Source organism: Caretta caretta, chromosome 1 (genome assembly GCF_965140235.1).
Source record: "Caretta caretta isolate rCarCar2 chromosome 1, rCarCar1.hap1, whole genome shotgun sequence".
Classification (NCBI taxonomy): domain Eukaryota; kingdom Metazoa; phylum Chordata; order Testudines; family Cheloniidae; genus Caretta; species Caretta caretta.
Genome location: NC_134206.1, coordinates 134,824,832 through 134,842,199, shown reverse-complemented (window position 1 = coordinate 134,842,199; position 17,368 = coordinate 134,824,832). Strand labels below are relative to the sequence as shown.

The 17,368-nt window shown below is 44.9% G+C and overlaps 1 protein-coding gene and 1 long non-coding RNA gene across 2 annotated transcripts in view; both read left to right on the top strand.

Moving 5' to 3' along the window:
- Positions 1 to 4,840: 4,840 nt before the first annotated feature.
- ARHGAP6 (Rho GTPase activating protein 6) overlaps positions 4,841 to 17,368 on the top strand; it is a 499,309-nt gene continuing 486,781 nt past the window's right edge. The window contains exon 1 of the mRNA XM_048860647.2: positions 4,841 to 5,892. Coding sequence (XP_048716604.2) covers positions 5,368 to 5,892 — 525 coding nt within the window. The 5' untranslated portion in view covers positions 4,841 to 5,367. The remainder of the gene's footprint in view (positions 5,893 to 17,368) is intronic.
- Positions 7,986 to 17,368, top strand: part of LOC142072940 (uncharacterized) — a 46,553-nt gene continuing 37,170 nt past the window's right edge. Inside the window, exon 1 of the long non-coding RNA XR_012669556.1 lies at positions 7,986 to 8,139. This is a non-coding gene — a long non-coding RNA (uncharacterized LOC142072940). The remainder of the gene's footprint in view (positions 8,140 to 17,368) is intronic.

Below are 17,368 nucleotides of genomic sequence, written 5' to 3'. Positions count from 1 at the left end.
GCTTCACTGACAATACAATTGATACAATTGCTCCTGGTGAGAATGCGCACCACTGACAAAAGGAGTCAAGTGTGAACACACACAAGTGATTTAATAACTGTGGTGGCTATATGCCAACATAAGTCAAGTCAATATCATTTTGTAGAGTAGACATGGCCTATGAGTCTGATGATCCATCTGTGAATTGCTAAACCAGCACTTGTGACTGGCGATTCAGAGTTGGATCACTTGCTGAATATAGGCAGATAGTATACAGGGCAGCCTTGAATAGGGGAAGTGGAGCCATAGGACCCCTTCCCCACTTTGTGGACAAGTGCAAAGGGAAACAACTTGTGCCTCCCTCTCCCCCCTGGAACATTAACCTAGGCAACCCTTCCCCAGTGACGGAGTATTAGGGAGGGTATGAGAGGGCATTCAGGCTGCATTTTACAACTGGATTCTCTGGATGATGATGTCCAGGTGCATTTCCCGCAGGATAACCGGGGCAAGCTTGACGCAGCTTCAATTCACAGCATCTTCTCACACTTTTCTTGTCCCCATAATGTTCCTTGATAAGTCTGGAGGAGGAGGAGAGGAAGAGAGCTGATAGCTGCAGCTCTATCAGGCATGCAGCTAACACCTCTGCAAAAAAGTTTGCGCATCGCACATGGGTTCCAATATTGCCAACACTTGTCATGTAGCTCCAAACCCAAGGTCAAATAACTATTCATATTTTACATTTTATATCTTCTTTTTGGTACCATGTGTAGCCCTTCAGCCAGGTGACGCTGACAGCAACAAGGGCTGGGTTCAATATCTAAGGGTTCCTCTCAACATTACAAAACCTAACCAGCACCACCCTTCACTCAGATATATAGGTGCCGACTTCCCCACTTTCCCCTGGGTGCTCAACCCTCCATCTGCCTTCAGCCCTGCCCCCACTCCACCCCTTCCATGAGGCCCCGCACCTGCCCTGCCTCTTCCCACCCCTGTCCCCATTCTAACCTCTTCCCCAAAGTCCCTGTCCCCACTCTGCCCCTCCCCTATTCCAACTCCTTCCCCAAATCCCCGTCCCGGCCCTGCCTTCTCCCCTGAGCATGCCATGTTCCCGCTCCTCCCGCTCCCTACCAGAGCTTGCTAATGCCACCAAACAGCTGTTTGGCAGCAGCTGTGTGGGAAGCACTGGGAGGTAGGTGGAGGAGCATGGATGCGGCATATTTGGGCAGAGGAGGAGGTGGGGCAGGGGCTGAGTGGAGCTTGGCTGCCAGTGGGTGCAGAGCACCTACTAATTTTTCCCTGTGGGTACTCCAGCCCCAGAGCACCCATGTCTGATGGACGAATGTTCTTTTAATACACCACTCCCTTTTGCGCCATTGCGCAGCTAGCTATTAGCAGTCAGTAAAGTCAGAGAATTCAGTGGTACATTTGCAGGGGTTCACGTCTCACCCATGAACGGGGGATTGACTAACACCTTTGCTGCTGCTCTCCACTGTCACCATTGTCTTTGTCACTGCTTGTTGCAACAAACTTTATCGCTTCTCATTGCTGTCTCTGCTGCCACTCGTTGCTGCATTTGCCACTGCTCACTGCTGTCTCTGCTATCTTTGCCTCTAGCTGCAGTATCATGTTCTGAGGTTCCTTCACTTAGCCCAGTTCTTAGTGATTTCAGCAGGTAGTGAGGAAGCTCACTACTCCATCCTCCTTGTTGTCTTTCATAGCAAAACTATCCCCACAGCTCATCACTAATTTCAGCTCTAATAACCACTGAGAGATACAAGGACTCTAAATTGAATCTGATCATCTGTTTTTAAACATAGGAAGGAAAAAAATTCAAATCTTTGTTACTAGAGTTCTTTAAACAAAGACTTTAACACCAGGTACTCACCCCTTTTGACTTTCACCTGAATTTATCATCACTACCCTCACTACCCTGTGCTTAGTGAGTGAGGTTAAAGTTAGGGTGACTCTCCCCACCAAACTAGGGCATATTAAGTACAGTTCTGCTATCCTTTTCTCATTAAATAAGGATAACAACATTTAATTAACCATATGTTCAAGACCAAAGTGAATTTTAACCCAAAACAGCCAAAATAGATCACTTGGACAAAGCAGGTCTGTCTGATGATCACCTAGGCAATATAATATAATTAATTAATTGAATTAATATAATTCAATCAAGTATAATTCAGTAAACTTCTTTTAGTAGTAGTAGTAGTATATTGCAGGAAATTGTCAGTCTACCACACCCCAGTTCATCACTAGGTGGCAAGGGAGAGCACATTCAAGATGTTGGCTTGTACCTGCATGAGACCTCACTGAAAGTATTAGAATGCAAAATTTAGCTTTAAATAGAACCTTAACTGCAATGTCAACTGGGGGTAACTAGCATAATCCAGTAATTAAGCAGTGGAACAGTCTCTCCTGAGAAGTGGGAGAAGCTACATTTTATCATTTAAAAAAACCAAAACATTGGACAAAGCACTTGAAAAACATAGTGTAGAGAGAAAAGGAGTACTTGTGGCACCTTAGAGACCAACAAATTTATTTGAGCAAAACCTTATGCTCAAATAAATTTGTTAGTCTCTAAGGTGCCACAAATATTACTTTTCTTTTTGTGGATACAGACTAACACGGCTGCTACTCTGAAACCTGTCAGTGTGGAGAGAATCCTTAATTTGAAGGTGGATGGCTGAATATGCCTCTTCTCTCTGTAAGTCCAATGGCCAAAAGCTTCAGAGGGGAAAGAGCTCTCTGCTCCCTCTATTGCTGAAAAGGAAAAAATTCCTCTGGTCACCATAATTATACAGCATAATTATACATGAACTTAGATTTCATAGGATGTGGGCTCCCATAGAAGCTTGAGAGGGCAAAGAGCTGGTTTTCAAGCAGTCAAGATTCTAGGCTGAGGTCCTAAGTGCTCTTGGCTCCCCGCTTTTGGGGGCATGCTGAAAGAGGCAATGCAGGCTAATTACAATGTTGAGAGAAGATGTAGAGAACAGCAGAAGAAATGAGTGTACTACCATGAGGTCCTGGTTTTCCAGCACCTTAGTAAAGCTGAATCACTAAGCTGGGGCAGGCAGTTGTGGTTCCGGACAAGCAGCTTTCTTAGGACAAGAGAGACATATTCAGACACTCTACTACTAATCCGTGATCCCAGCTATGAGTGGGGTTTGGTGGATGAGTGAGGTGGTATGGTCAGGCACTTTTAATACCTGTGAAACATTCTCACTGGTGGGTGGGCTGGGCGTTAGATGGATTGCTGGAAGGGGAAGTTTATTTTACTCTTTATTTGCATACCTGTGTGTGTGTGTATCTATCTATTTATGTTATGTTGATATGTTTTTCCAAGCTTATGACTGTGTTCTCTTTCCCTTAATAAAGATGTCCTTGTTTGTACACAGTCTGGGAGCGTGTTTGGGAGTGGAGAAATCCTGCCTCTGAAGGGAGTGTTTGGTTTTCCTAGGGTTTTGGGTGGGGTCAGTTATTTGTTTGGATTAGTTATTTGTCAAGAGTGACCCTAGATATATTGAACACGGCTTTTTTTTTTCTGCTATTAACCACGTGGTAAAACACATATATGTCTTTATTTTTGATTACAATAATAATGTTTTCAGTCTTATTGCTGTTACCCATGCCACCCCATGGACTCTTGTCAGATGCCTCTTCTAAGCGCTGTTATTCCGCTGGACGTCGTCAGCGAGAAGAAGCAGAGTCTGAACTCAATATAGTATTTTTTCTTATTGGTTAGACAAAACAGAAGAATCTTCTCAGCTGGTACAGGATGGGGAAAAAAGCAGAGGATTTACACTAATTTACACCACTTGAGGATCTGACCCATATAAATAGAAGGCAATTTGCCTATTACTGTAGCCATTCTCTGAGGCCATTAGCTTTCTCTGAAAACATCAGGCTGAAGGAACAGCACTATAACGGAAATGTATAGTTATACAAGCAAGGGGAACAGAGGGCAGATATCCCACTTACTCTGCAAAATTATGCTCTATAGTATTTACGACAGATTATAATCAGATCGGAATGCGCCAAGTGATTTGATATGGATGATTTACTGGGCTTTATACAACCAGGCATTTGAGACAATAAGGCCAAAAAAAAAAAGTTTTTGAACATCCACCAAAACCTTTTTGAAGCAAATGAACTTTCCACTATAAAAATAATTCTAGCAAAATACTGGGAAATAAATTTAAAATCGAGTGCTGTTTACAGAGACTTCATTTTACTCCCCCTAGGTAGCAATAGCTTCAGCGGACGACAAGTGACAAACCCAACACCACAAACGTCATTCTGCGCCAGCCCGTGGGCGTCCCACACACGAGATCCACCCGGTTCTCCGGGCAGACTCTGCTCTCGGGAGGCCCCCGGCAAGAACAGCTGTGGGGCGAGCGGCGGGACGGCGTGCAAGTTTGCAGAGCACCTGCGGCTCTGTCAGACCTGGCCCCGCCATTGAGTTTGTCCCCGAGTCTCGGGAGCAAGAACCATCATTCATACACCTGCATAACGGGCGAAGGTGTAACGCAAGCTGTGGTTATCCCGAAGAGGGAAAACACGTAACACGTGTAATGAAAGGGAGCTCAAGCCCTGCTCCAATATGCGTAAACATCCTGCCATGAAACCCAATAGCTGTGGGATAGCTGACAAGGGACTAAAACCAGCGAAACAACACCCCGGGAGGGGCTCTTGCCCCCAGGGCGAGAGTGGCAACACCTCCTTCCCCGTCTCAGCCAGGCAGCAGTTGGGGGAGGGGGCCCCTTCATGTGGCCGTGTACTTCTCTGGTGGTCACATGCCTGGGGAAGTTTCAGCCGCCTTTGGCTATCCCCCCCACCCCCGTTTCGCCCGCCAGTCGTTCACCCGGCTGCGCTCGGAGCGGCGCTTGGGGATGCGGGGAGCGGCCGGCTGGGGGAGGCAGCCCCAGGGCCCCCGGCTGCCCTCCCCGCCCGCCGCGTCCGGAGGGGACTGGGCAGACCCCGTGCGCATCGCTGCCGCGGGGGGAGTGACTCTGGCAGGCTCCAGAGCGCCGCGATAAAAACTCCCGCGGCGGCTGCCTCCTTCCCTCCCCTTTTCTCGGCTAACCCCGCTCCCCGCACCCCGCCCGCCGCCCGGCGCAGTGACCGCGGCGGCTGCGAAGCCCCAGCGCGCACACAGGGCGCCCTGCGGCCAGCATGAGCCTCCGGCTGCCCGCGCCGGGACCGGCCCCTGCGGGCTCCACCTCTGCAGCAGCAGCCGGCGCCCCGCGCGGCGCGGGCACCCGCTGACCGCCCCGCTCCGGGAGCCGGAGTCGTCGCTCGCTCCGCGGGGCGGCTGAGAGGGGAGGACGCCCACCCTCCTACCCGGGGACACACACACACACATTCCCCGGGGCGGCCGCCACCATGTCCGCCCAGAGCCTGCTGAACAGCGTCTTCTCCTGCTCCTCCCCGGCCGCCGCCTCCTCCAAGAGCCTCTCCAAGCGGAGGCTCCGCCAGACCCGCAGCCTGGACCCAGCCATCATCGGCAGCTACAGCCGGGAGGAGGGGGACGGCCCGGCCAGGGCGCCCCGGGCCAGGGCGGCCGGCGGCCCCTCGGCGGAGTGCCTGGCCGCCTTCTCCTCCCGCGCCCTGCTGCGCCCGGGGGGCGGCCCGCTCTGCGGCTCGCTCTCCACTCCCAGCACCCCGCTGGAGAAGTCCCCCTCGGGCAGCTTCCACTTCGAGTACGAGGCTAGCCCCCGGGGCAAGAGGAACACGGCCTGGGAGCTGCCCTTCCTGGCGCGCACGCCCTCCGCCTCCGCCCTCAGCGCCCCCGGCGGCGGCACCGGCACCAACAGCATCTTCTCCTCCCCGAGGAAGTGGCTCCAGCAGAGGAAGGGGCAGCAGGCGCCCAGCAGCCACCCCTCCTCCTACATCGTGTGGAAATCCGAGGTAGGACTCCCCTTCAGCGCGAGAGTCTTCCCCTCTCCCCCCCCCCCCCCAGGCCAGCTGGGCCGAGAGAGGTGGCAGGATGCACCCTCCCCCCGGGATAGGGCTCCAGCAAATCCCCAACTTCCTCAGGTTCCTTCTGCCCTGAGGACAGGCTCCCTTGGTCCTACGGGGGTGGGTCTCCCCCCTTCTACGTATTGGGAAAGGGTCCCTGCTCATCTCTCTCTTCCCAAGTTGCTGAGCTATCCACGAGCTCCTGGGTTGCGTTAGTCAGATACTAGGGGCAGTTGGCTTCCGCCGCTGCTGTTGTTAGAGGTGAAAGGAGGAGTTGTGTGAATGAGGAGAATCCCATGGCTCTAGCAGGTGCCTTGATCTGTCAGTAAGGATGGGAGAGCACTTGACAGGTTTGGCCGATAGAGTGCACCTAGAGGACTTAAGGAGAGTTTTGAGTGTTTGTACGCTACGTTTCCATCCTGGGCTGAGTCCGGGAAAGCTCGACGGGGGGTGGTGGGGACTGACCTGTACATGGGTCTTGCTGTATGTTCGTTAAGAATTGAAATATGTGATCCGTCACAATGTCTGAAGTCTGTTCCTAGAAATTCTTTTATTCTTCGTGTTTGTAGTAGAAACAAGCAAGAATCAAACATACACACTCACACAGAATTATAAATGTTTATGGATAACTGTAGATATTAACGGTTGTGCACTCTTCAAAAAAACACATACACTTTTTCACAGATATTTCTTTAAAGAATATACAGGGGTTTTAAAGTTAAACTCGTTGATCTGGTTTGTTGGCAGGTTAAACTTTTGTATGTTATGTTTCGAAGATTAATTCCATATATAGTTGTATTGGGCATGTAAAACACTCCCCTCCCACTCTAACACCTCATAAACTTGAATATGTAATGGCTTCTAACAAGATAGACACATTATTTTTAACGTGCACACCCAGTGATCTCAGTTTATCTGACCACATAGATGTGTTGGAGCCACAGGAGGAGCCACTGCATTCCAAAACTAATCTAATTTAACAATGCAAATATTTATTGGTTTAGTTTATATCTTATGTGCTTATCATAGCTGGTTGACAAAGCTATTAAAATAATGTGACATTGTTAGTTGATTGTAATTGGTTTGAAGATAAAGCGTAGCTGTAAACTACTTAAATTTAGATGTGGCACAAGTTCTCTCTTCTATTTTTGGTACATAGTTTTTATTTTGTTAACTATTTTTGTTAAATATTTTTGATGCATTCAAACTGCAATTAGAAGGTAACTTTCTTCCATAAGGACAATAAGGTAGAGATATAAGGTACATTTCCCACTCCTTAAGAAGAGCTTTGTGTAAGATGGAAAGTTTGTCTCTGTCACCAACAGAAGTTAGTCCAATAAAAGATACTACCTCATTCGCCTTGTCTCTCTAATAAACATTCTTCCATTATCAATAACCATTTCTATAGCAGTTAATAAAATCTCATCCATCATTCCAGTATTGATGTAGAATTCTTAAGTAAAATGCTTAATATGAGTATGATTTGTGGTTCAAAATGAAGCTGAAAGCTATCATGATAGAGGAATAGAAGATAATTGTAAGAGCAAAATATAACACTAAACATAAAAGCTCTCAACATCTATCAATGCTGTATGGTGACAAAGAGCTGTGTACTAGGATGTAAAGGAGACTGGAGATTTTATACATGGTTCGGAAAATAGAAACATTGAAAGTTTTGGTCAGAAGTTATTCAGAAATTTCTAGATGTAAACACATTTTAAATAATTTAGGAGATATATTAAGTAGATGTCAAAGAAAATTTATGGGAGTAGCAGCTTTAGTAGCAAAGACACGCATAGTGAAACACTGGACAAGGTAATCTGGAATTTAATGTCAGCATAAATTAAGGGTAGGAATGCATGTGCTCAGTCATGATGAGTTCAGAACTGGTAAATAACACTTTCTAGGATAATTAAGGTGTGTGGTTTTCATTCGGTGATTGCTTAATCTAGTCCAGGATTTAGGCAGCCCATGGTCCTCCATCCTGCAAGGAGCTCTACATAGGTAGATCCTTGCATCCTTCCCCACCAATCCCTAGTGAAATCAGTGTGTGTGGCTGGAGGGATGTCTGTATGGAGTTCTTTGCAGGATCGAAGCAATGTGTGGTGAAACTGTACAGCACTGGATGTGTTCCTCAGTCTGCAAACTAAAGAGCAAGGGGGATTGACAGTGTTGGTGTGTATCTAGCATTCTTAGGTAAATAATCTTTTTTTCATTCATTAGGTGTCTTATAGCTCTTTACCACATGGAATTTTACAACATGGGACCCTTAGTTGAATTTAAACGCAGTATGGTTTCATATGTTGTTTGTTTCAATGCTGTTCTTTTTCAGGTTTTTATTTTATTCCATGAAATTTGAATAGTTTGTATTTATAACTATCATTTATAAGGTTAAGAAAATGAGTATGTTAATAAGTAATCTCTTACACTTTGAGGAAGTCATTTTGGCAAGGACAGATTTTTAGAGAAACAGATACATATGTGTTTAATGATACACTTTATATGCTTTTTTTATTTAATTCACCTTAAGGCTGAAATTTCAGTGCAAAGGAAGAGATTTGAGGAAACTTCCAGCAGTTCAAAATACAAGTTTAGGCCCCAGCCCTTTTAAATACATGTATCTGGCCCACTGAGCAGACTCTTCTGAGGCTTACTACAGCTCTGTGAGACTGCAAGGGTTAGTCTATGTGAAGCCCCTTGCATGACTTGGAATGAAAGTTTCTTTTCAACCATAGCCATAGCATTTGCTATGGATGAATGCTGGAAATGTAGAGATATGATATGTCGTCTCTAACAAGCAAGTTGGCTTGGAGTTTGAATGTGAAAACTGAAGTGAATAAAGGTGGCAGGGTTATGTGAAGATCCTTCCCATACAATAGTAATACTGTACTTGGCAGTTATAGAGCACTTTATATTGGCAAGGTGCTGTGCAAACATTAATTACTCACCCATATAGTCAGCAATCATTACAAATGTAAATAACTAATCTTTAAAAAATGTATGCAAGCAGTCTTCCCAATTGAATACATTAGTAAAACTTCTATTTACAGGCATTAATTCTATTTCAGCTCTTGTAATGGGTATTTGACCTAGTACCATCAGAAAATCATGTTTATAAACAACCTATTTAATTATTTCATATCCATTCTTTATTAATTAAAGCCTTATCCCTAGGCTGGGGAATAAAGAATTCTGCTTTTACAGTGCAACACCATCATTGTGGCAAAATGAGTTGGTTGACGTGTTAGAGTAGAATAATCTGAATGGGTGAACATGAGGTAATTATTTATAATACTGTAACTTTAAAAGATACAAAATCTAAATTATCACATCCCGTGTAGCACATCTATAGTTATGTCAGATGGAAAAAGGAAGTTCATAATGGATAAGAGTTTACTCAGCTATTAAAAACTCTGCTATAGGCTAAAACTGTACATAGAGGCTTTATATATATATATATATCCATAAACAGCTTACATATACATATAACTTCCAATTTATTAGTTTTAGAATTATAAAATGAATTACAAATACTTCTTATATTAATTTTACTCCTACATTTTTTGATATAATTATACTTATTGATAAGTGGTCAGAGCGAAATAATGGTCTAGTGGTTGGGCAGTAACCTGGGACTTGGAAGACCTGCTCCACCTCTACAGATTTCCTGTGCGGCGGTTGAGCAAGTCACTTAGCCTCTCTGTGCCTCAGTTTCCCATCTGTAAAGTAGGGCTACCAACACTGCCCTACCTCGCATGAGAGTTGTAAGGACAAAGACATTAAAGATGGTGAAGTACTCTGATACTATGATGATGAGGGCCATGTAAGTACCTGAGGTAGAGGTCCAAATATTTCCCCATGTGCACAGTGAAAACAGCTAAGCTACACACTGAAGCATTTCTAGAGGAGAAGCAGAGGTGGTGCCAGCCTCTTCCCGGTGGGGAGGCTGAGGTGGCTAGACAGAAAATTGAGGGTGCTGTGCCCCCCCTTGCCATGAGGTCCTGCCCCTCTCCATGGTCCTGCCCCTGCTCTTGCTAAGTTCTGGCCTTGTCTCCTCCTCTCTTCTCCCCGAGGCCCCATCCCCCCGGCCGGGGCCAGTGGTGCTGGAACTAGGGTGCTGGAAGTGCTGCTGTACCCATGGGCTTGAAGTAGTAATAACAAAAACCAAATACATGGTTTCCATCATCAGTATCCCCACTATAAAAATTGTTCCAGCACCCTGGCTGGGGCTGTAGCTGCTCCTCAGCTCCCTGTTGCCTTTCAATGGCTCACAGTTAGTAACTGTTGCGGGGGGGGGGGGAACCCGGCCAGGAGCCCCCTCTCTCTCCTCTCTGCCTTCAGAGCTGGGTGGCAGGAGAGTGGTGGCTGCTACAGGGGGGCTAAGACAAATTATGGGGTGGCCATAGCTCCGCAAGCCCCCCCGCCCTCCAGCACTGCCCCTGAGGAGAAATATGTAGGTAGAATCTCTTTTCTTCCTATCTTTGGCCGAGCAGTTCCTATAGCTGTTTGCTCCAGTTTCCATGACGCTTGCTGCCAGATGGGGAAAGAGAAGTAGATGGGCAATTAGAGGATTTGTCTTCAAATCAAATGGTAGATATTAAAAAAAAATAACCTGGAGAAGGATATTCTGCATCTGCCCCAAATCCCAGCTGTGTACTTGTATGCAGAGAGCCCCCGTGGAACTAGGCTGCCATGGTACATAGTATGTGTGGAAACGTGTCAGAATTTCATATCCTCCTGTCACTTGAACAGCTGGATAAGAATGACTTGCCCAATTCTATTCAGACTTTACAGAACGTGCTATATGTGAATCACTCACTGTTCAAAGATCTCTGTCATAATTATGCATGTGAGGCCGAGCTAAGGATAGTGTTACTTTTTTATTTCAGTTATTTGGCTTTGGCATTTTATAAATAAACATTCTTTGGAATGATTTCTGAAGGTTGACATGTAGCTTTGCACAATTTGACATTCACTAATGACTTTAAAAATCAAAGTTACGTGTGGGATTGCAAGCTTCAATAGTAAACCATGCTAACCAAATCATGTAAAGTTATTAGGCTTTAAATGGTCTCTATTCTGCTACAAGATTCTAATGGACCTGAAGGAATGGTGTAAAGACGATTCCTGCAACTCTCTAGGGCAGCAATGGGCAAACATTTTGGCCTGAGAGCCACATCGGGTTTCCAAAATTGTATGGAGGGCCAATTAGAGGAGGCTGTGCCTCACCAAACGGCAAAGGGTGGCCCGGCCCCTGCCCCCATCTGACCCCCCTGGCTTCTCGCCCCCTGATGGCTCCCCCCGGGGCTCCTGCCCCATCCAATCCCCCGTTCCCTGTCCCCTGACGCGCCCCCCCCCCCCGGACCCCTACCCCATCCATCCCTCCTTGTCCCTGACTGCCCCCCGCCACCCCATCCAACTCCCCCTCCTTCCTGAATCCCCCCCCCAGGATCCCTGCCCCCATTCAACCCCCCTGTTCCCCGCCCTCTGACTGCCCCGACACCCCCACCCCCTGACCATCACCCCAAACTCCCCTGCCCTCTATCCAACCCGCCCTGCTCCCTGCCCCCTGACCGTGCTGCCTGGAGCACCGGTGGCTGGCGGCGCTACAGCCGCGCCGCCCAGAGCACCAGGACAGGCAGCCGCACCGCCCAGCTGGAGCCAGCCATGCCACCACAGAGCACAGGGTCAGGCCGTGGGTCTGCAGCTGTGCTGCCCCGCAAGAGCTCGCAGCCCCGCCGCCTAGAGCTTTGTGCCAGTGGCACAGTGAGCTGAAGCTGTGGGGGAGGAGGAACAGCAGGGGAACAGGGGAGGAGGAACAGAAGGGCTAGCCTCCCGGGCCAGGAGCTCAGGGGCCAGGCAGGAGGGTCCCGCGGGCCACTGTAGTTTGCCCACCTCTGCTCTAGGTGCTTTATCTGTTTTTACTTCTCAACTCTTGCTTTTCAGGTGCATTGATGGTAACTGTATGAATAAGAAAGTTTTATAATTAAGAGAATATTTTTAAGTAGTGCATTTATTATGTATTATTTGTATTACTGTAAAACTGCAACAAGAAGTCTTTCCTTGCTCATATGTGACCTATTTAAGTAAGGGCTTCATCCTGGTTGTACTGAAGACAGTGGAAAAACTCCAGATGTGTTCCTCAGTTTCCTTTCAGATGTCAGCTCTGCTTTTAAGAAATTTTCTTCAAGAAAAAATCCTGTTTTTCACTTGCCAAAAAAGTCTTGTTTTTAATTATTTTTTTCTATTTATTAAATATTTTACATATAAATTGTGTTTGTTTTTAAGTAAACTGAACATTTTTGAAAAGGTTGTATAAATACTTGGATGATTACACCCCAATTCCGCAAAAACTTTACTTTAAACATGTGAATAGTCCCATAAAAGTTAAGAATGTATGTGTTTGCTAGATCATGGCTTCAGAAGGTATATATCTTTTTAATGACTGAAATACATTTGCAAACTGAAAAGTCTAGCAGAATTCAGAATGAAATATTAGTTTTAACTGTCAACTTATGTAAAGTCTGCTGCTTATTCTTCTGCACTTGACATTAGAATAGAAAACCACAGTGTGAAAGGTATCTGTTTTGTTATGCTGTGGTGGAGAAGCTTCCATTTTTCATACCTGTGTCTTTCTAGTGTGTATGTTTGCTGTGATGAGCTGGATGGGAGGATAGCCCAGGATTCTCCTAAAAGATCTACACAATTCAAATTACAGTCTGATCAAAACCAGCAGGAGAACACTTCAACCTCTCTGGCCACTCAGTAAAAGATTTAAGGGTGGCAATTTTGCAACAGAAAAGCTTCAAAAACAGACTCCAACGAGAAACTGCTGAGCTTGAATTAATATGCAAACTAGATACCATTAACTTGGGTTTGAATAGAAACTGGGAGTGGCTGGGTCATTACACATATTGAATCTATTTCCTTAAGTTAAGAATCCTCACACCTTCTTGTCAACTGTCTAAATGGGCCATCTTGATTATCACTCCAAAAGTTTTTTTCTCCTGTTGATAATAGCTCATCTTAATTAATTCGCCTCTTACAGTTTGTATGGCAAATTCCACCTTCTCTGTATGTATATATATATATCTTCTTACTATATGTTCCATTCTATGCATCCGATGAAGTGGGCTGTAGCCCACAAAAGCTTATGCTCTAATAAATTTTAGTCTCTAAGGTGCCACAAGTACTCCTAAAAAGAAAAGGAGTACTTGTGGCACCTTAGAGACTAACCAATTTATTTGAGCATAAGCTTTCGTGAGCTAGAGCTCACAGTGAGCTGTAGCTCATGAAAGCTTATGCTCAAATAAATTGGTTAGTCTCTAAGGTGCCACAAGTACTCCTTTTCTTTTTGCGAATACAGACTAACACGGCTGTTACTCTGAAACCTGTCATTATGCAAGGCACAAGTACTCCTGTTCTTTCTGCTAATGTACTGTGTCTATTGCTCAGGAATGAACAGTGTACACATCCTAAGCCAACACACTGTTTTGTAAAAGCTCTTGTTAAAGTAATGGCAACACATCAGTGCATGCTTCTTACATCTGACACCCTTCCATTTTCCCTTCTGGTTGTTGGGAAGGAAAAGGAACTCTTTTTCCCACTCCATTTCCAAGTGCTCTGGAGTACTGTAGCAAGCTGGGGAGTTAGCTCCCCTACCCTTCCTCCTGGGTGTTGTGAGAGACGCTTCATTCGACACTCTTGCTCAGTTTGGATGGCCCTCCGTCATGAATAGCTCCACTGCACTCTACTGCTGCTTAGAGCTTTTCCAAGCTGCAACAAAGTGAAAACTGGCATTATTTTTGTCAGTTTCCCTACTGCCTGGGTAGGGTTCTGAAAAGAAGCAGAGCAATAAACTAGGGGCTCATTAATGTCACTGTAAGTTGCTGGTTGGCAAAACTATGAGCAAAAGCAGGGGCACTGGAGCTGCCTGCCTATACATTTGGGGGGACAACGCTGCTTTAGTTTAATTATTTCACAATTCATCTTTGAAATCATAAGGGCTGATAACTTAAGGCATGATTTTCAGAAGACGTTAGTGGGAGCGCTGCACAATTGAAAATCAATCCCTTAATATTTTAAAAGCTTAATTCTGTAGACACTGATAACATCAGCCCCTATCTGCCCCCTCACTTGCCAGCGTTTCTTACTCACCTTGCTGGGTAGGCAAATGGTATTTTTAAGCTTAGTGCTCAGGAGTTAAAAAACTACACTGACTGGGATGGGGCACAGAAATATCAAGATAGAAAAAGAGCAAATCATACTTCATTAGAAAGCTTTCTAGAACTTAATGCTATTGGTAATTGGATTGAGGGGTACTTTTATGATACAGGTGAATATTTCCATGGTGCCTTGTGTGGATAGTATCTCTGAAGTCAATGGGACAACTCAAGTGAGTAAGGGCTGTTCACATGAATATGAGTTTGTAGGATGAGATCCTTAAGCATCAGTGATTACATTGCACTTGATGTTTAGACTGTTCAAAAAAAAAATGTTTAGACTGGGGAAAGTTTTTCTGCAATAGTTTTTCTACCTACTGTCACACTGCAGCTTTTGTGCAAAATTTCTAAATAAAGAAGCTTCTCTTTTATAGTTTATCTGCAAAAACAGAAGCATGGAGAATTCTTGTTTTGTATTCTTTGATCATTTATAAAGAAGGCCTGAAAGGGATATGTTTGTGTCTTAAATATTCTGTAGCTTCCTTATTTTGAAAAATCAAAGATGGGTATTGAATCTGTAGCAAAGGCATTCTTTCTCTAAAGTTTTCATTAGGCATTAGAATTAGAAAGGTGTTAATGTGACAGCTTCCCTTTTGATAGCCACATTGAGGATTGAACTGGGGATCTCCAGAGCTACAAGCATAGATGGCTACAGCTGGAGCTGAAGAGGCAATGCTCCCTAGGTGGCTGCTGTAGCAATTTATATCTTCTGTAGGTTACCACAGAAGGGAATCTGAAACACACGACATGCTCACCAGCAGAGGCGCTGACTTCCCCAGTTACCGGGGGGTGCTCCACCCCTTCCCCCAAGCCGCCCTCCTGCCCTGCCTCTTCCGCTCCTTTTCCTCATCCACCCCCGCCCCCCCAGCACCTCCTGCATGCTGCTGAACAGCTGATCGCAGCGGGCTGGAGGCACTGGGAGGGAGGGGAAGGAGTTGATTGGCAGCCCCACTGGCGGGTGGGAGGGGTGGACGGAAGGGGGAGGAGCTGATCCACGGGGCTGCCGGTGGGTGCTGAGCACCCCCTATTTTTTTGTGTGGGTGCTCCATGGAGTCAGCGTCTGTGCACACCAGTGAATTACATTAACAATGAATACATTTAAACAATTTGAAGAGACCTTCCCCAGCTCCTCAGCTTTCAGTCTCTTGTAGTGTCACAGTATTAATTATTCTCCTGTTGCCACAGTTTAGAAGACTTGAATTCCTATTGTAAAAAAACCTGAAAAAACCAAACACTTTTGTCACAAGTTTTTCAGATTTTCCTCTTATTTATTAAAAAGTTGGTACAAAAAAGGCACAAGCTCACATTTTTTTTTTTTTACTTTGCCAGGTTCCCTTTAATGTGTAGTGTAATATCCTAGAACATAAAGGTTGTGTGTTGGAACAACGCTGCTATTTTGAAATGTAACTCATGCACTTCCTGAATTACATTCTTTTTTAACTGAACCAAGAGGTTGGGATGGGAGGAGAAGAAGCCAAATGCTACTCCTGCTTAACAGCAACTAAAGGAGGGGCAGGGAGGTAAACTGGGATTCAAATTACAAGACGCTTATTAGCCAGAAGCTGATATTCAGGGCTCAGTCCTGCAAGACATAGAGCACTCTGATCTTAAACTAGCAAAACATTTAAGGATATGCTTTACTTTAAGTGAGACGTCCCACTGAAGACAAAGATATTTGGAAAAATACATGGGTTTTTTTTGTTAATTTCTTTCAATCATAGATCTTCAAAGCCGTTATTATTGGTCTTCTGTCTATTTTTTCCCCTTAACAATGATTAATGTCTATACAAATACCTGGCCTGCTTTTTCATTTTACTTTAACCTTTCCTTGCATTACCTACAACATCTACTGCAAGGTAGGTGTATATTTCATTGTGGTTGAGAGCAAGCAGGATTAACTAATTGGACAGATAATGGTGCCTTTGAGAGATGTTGGAACTCTGCTGAGCTTCCCCTGCTGGACATCCACTGGATGGTTGTACTGGACCCAAATAGTGAATCCCCATGGGCTCTTGGCTTCCTAGGGCAGAGCAAAGTTTAGGCACGTAGGCACATGCTCAAGGTGCTGACTCATGTCTGACACTGCTCAACCCTGGGAACCTGCAGTCCTATTGCCTAGACCCTGAAACTAGTTTTTCCCAGTTCTCTCCATGTGATCCTCCTGGCCAGCCTACAAGCCCTTTCAGGTGATCAGGGTCCCCCATCAGGTGATCTGTTTCTTGGTTATCACACACCTGAAGTTCAGAATGAAAAAAATAGTTTATTTTAGCTCTGCTACCTTCTTTAGCCAACTCGTTGCATGGTGAACGTAGACCCAGTCAAATGTTAATGAGTCTTGATGTTCCTGTAACATCTGTCAAGATAGGGTTACATGTGTTAGCGTCACATGTGTTAGCAAATGGCTTGTTCAATGTACATGATTCAGGGAGTAAATAATAAAATCAATCAAAATTTGTAAGTTTTACATATGTTTTTAAGTTTTGTAGCTGTGTTGGCTTCAGGATATGAGATAGACAAACTAGGTGAAGTAATATTTTCTATTAGACTAACTTCTGTTGGTGAAAGAGACAGGCTTTCAAGCTCCATAGAGCTCTTTTTCAGGTCTGGGAAAGCTCTGTGGAGCTTGAAAGTGTGTATCTCTCTCTAACAGAAGTTGGCCCAATAAAAGATATTACCTCACCCACCTTGTCTATTAAGTTTTACATAGACAGATTTCCTAGACTGTCTCAAAGGGGTACATTTGAACATCAGCTCAGTGTGTGAGGATTTAAGTGAGCAACTCATTGATTCACATCTGTAGAGAAGTTGAGAATATATGCCAAAGGTGTAAAGTACGTTTGTAAATATGGGTTAAATTTGATTTAAAACAATATAATCTTGAATTTGCATACAAAGATCACGCAACTCCAAAACATGCAACTGATTTGTTGAATGTGGTCCACAGTGATTTCACGACTGAACCTTCATAAACATTGCTGTAAAAGAGAGAGGTTGCAACGTTTCAAACCACTGTTCCTATGCTATTTTCAGTTTTTAATTTCTAGTTATCAGTGTGTGTTCAGCCATTATTGTATTAAACAGTGGTTTGCAACACTGGCCTTCTGTGTCTCTGAAAGATTATTTCAATTTAGTTGCCTCTTTCTGAGAGTAATTTGGTGAGAAACGAGTTGGCAGTGTTCTCCTCAGTTTTTATTTGCCTGTCT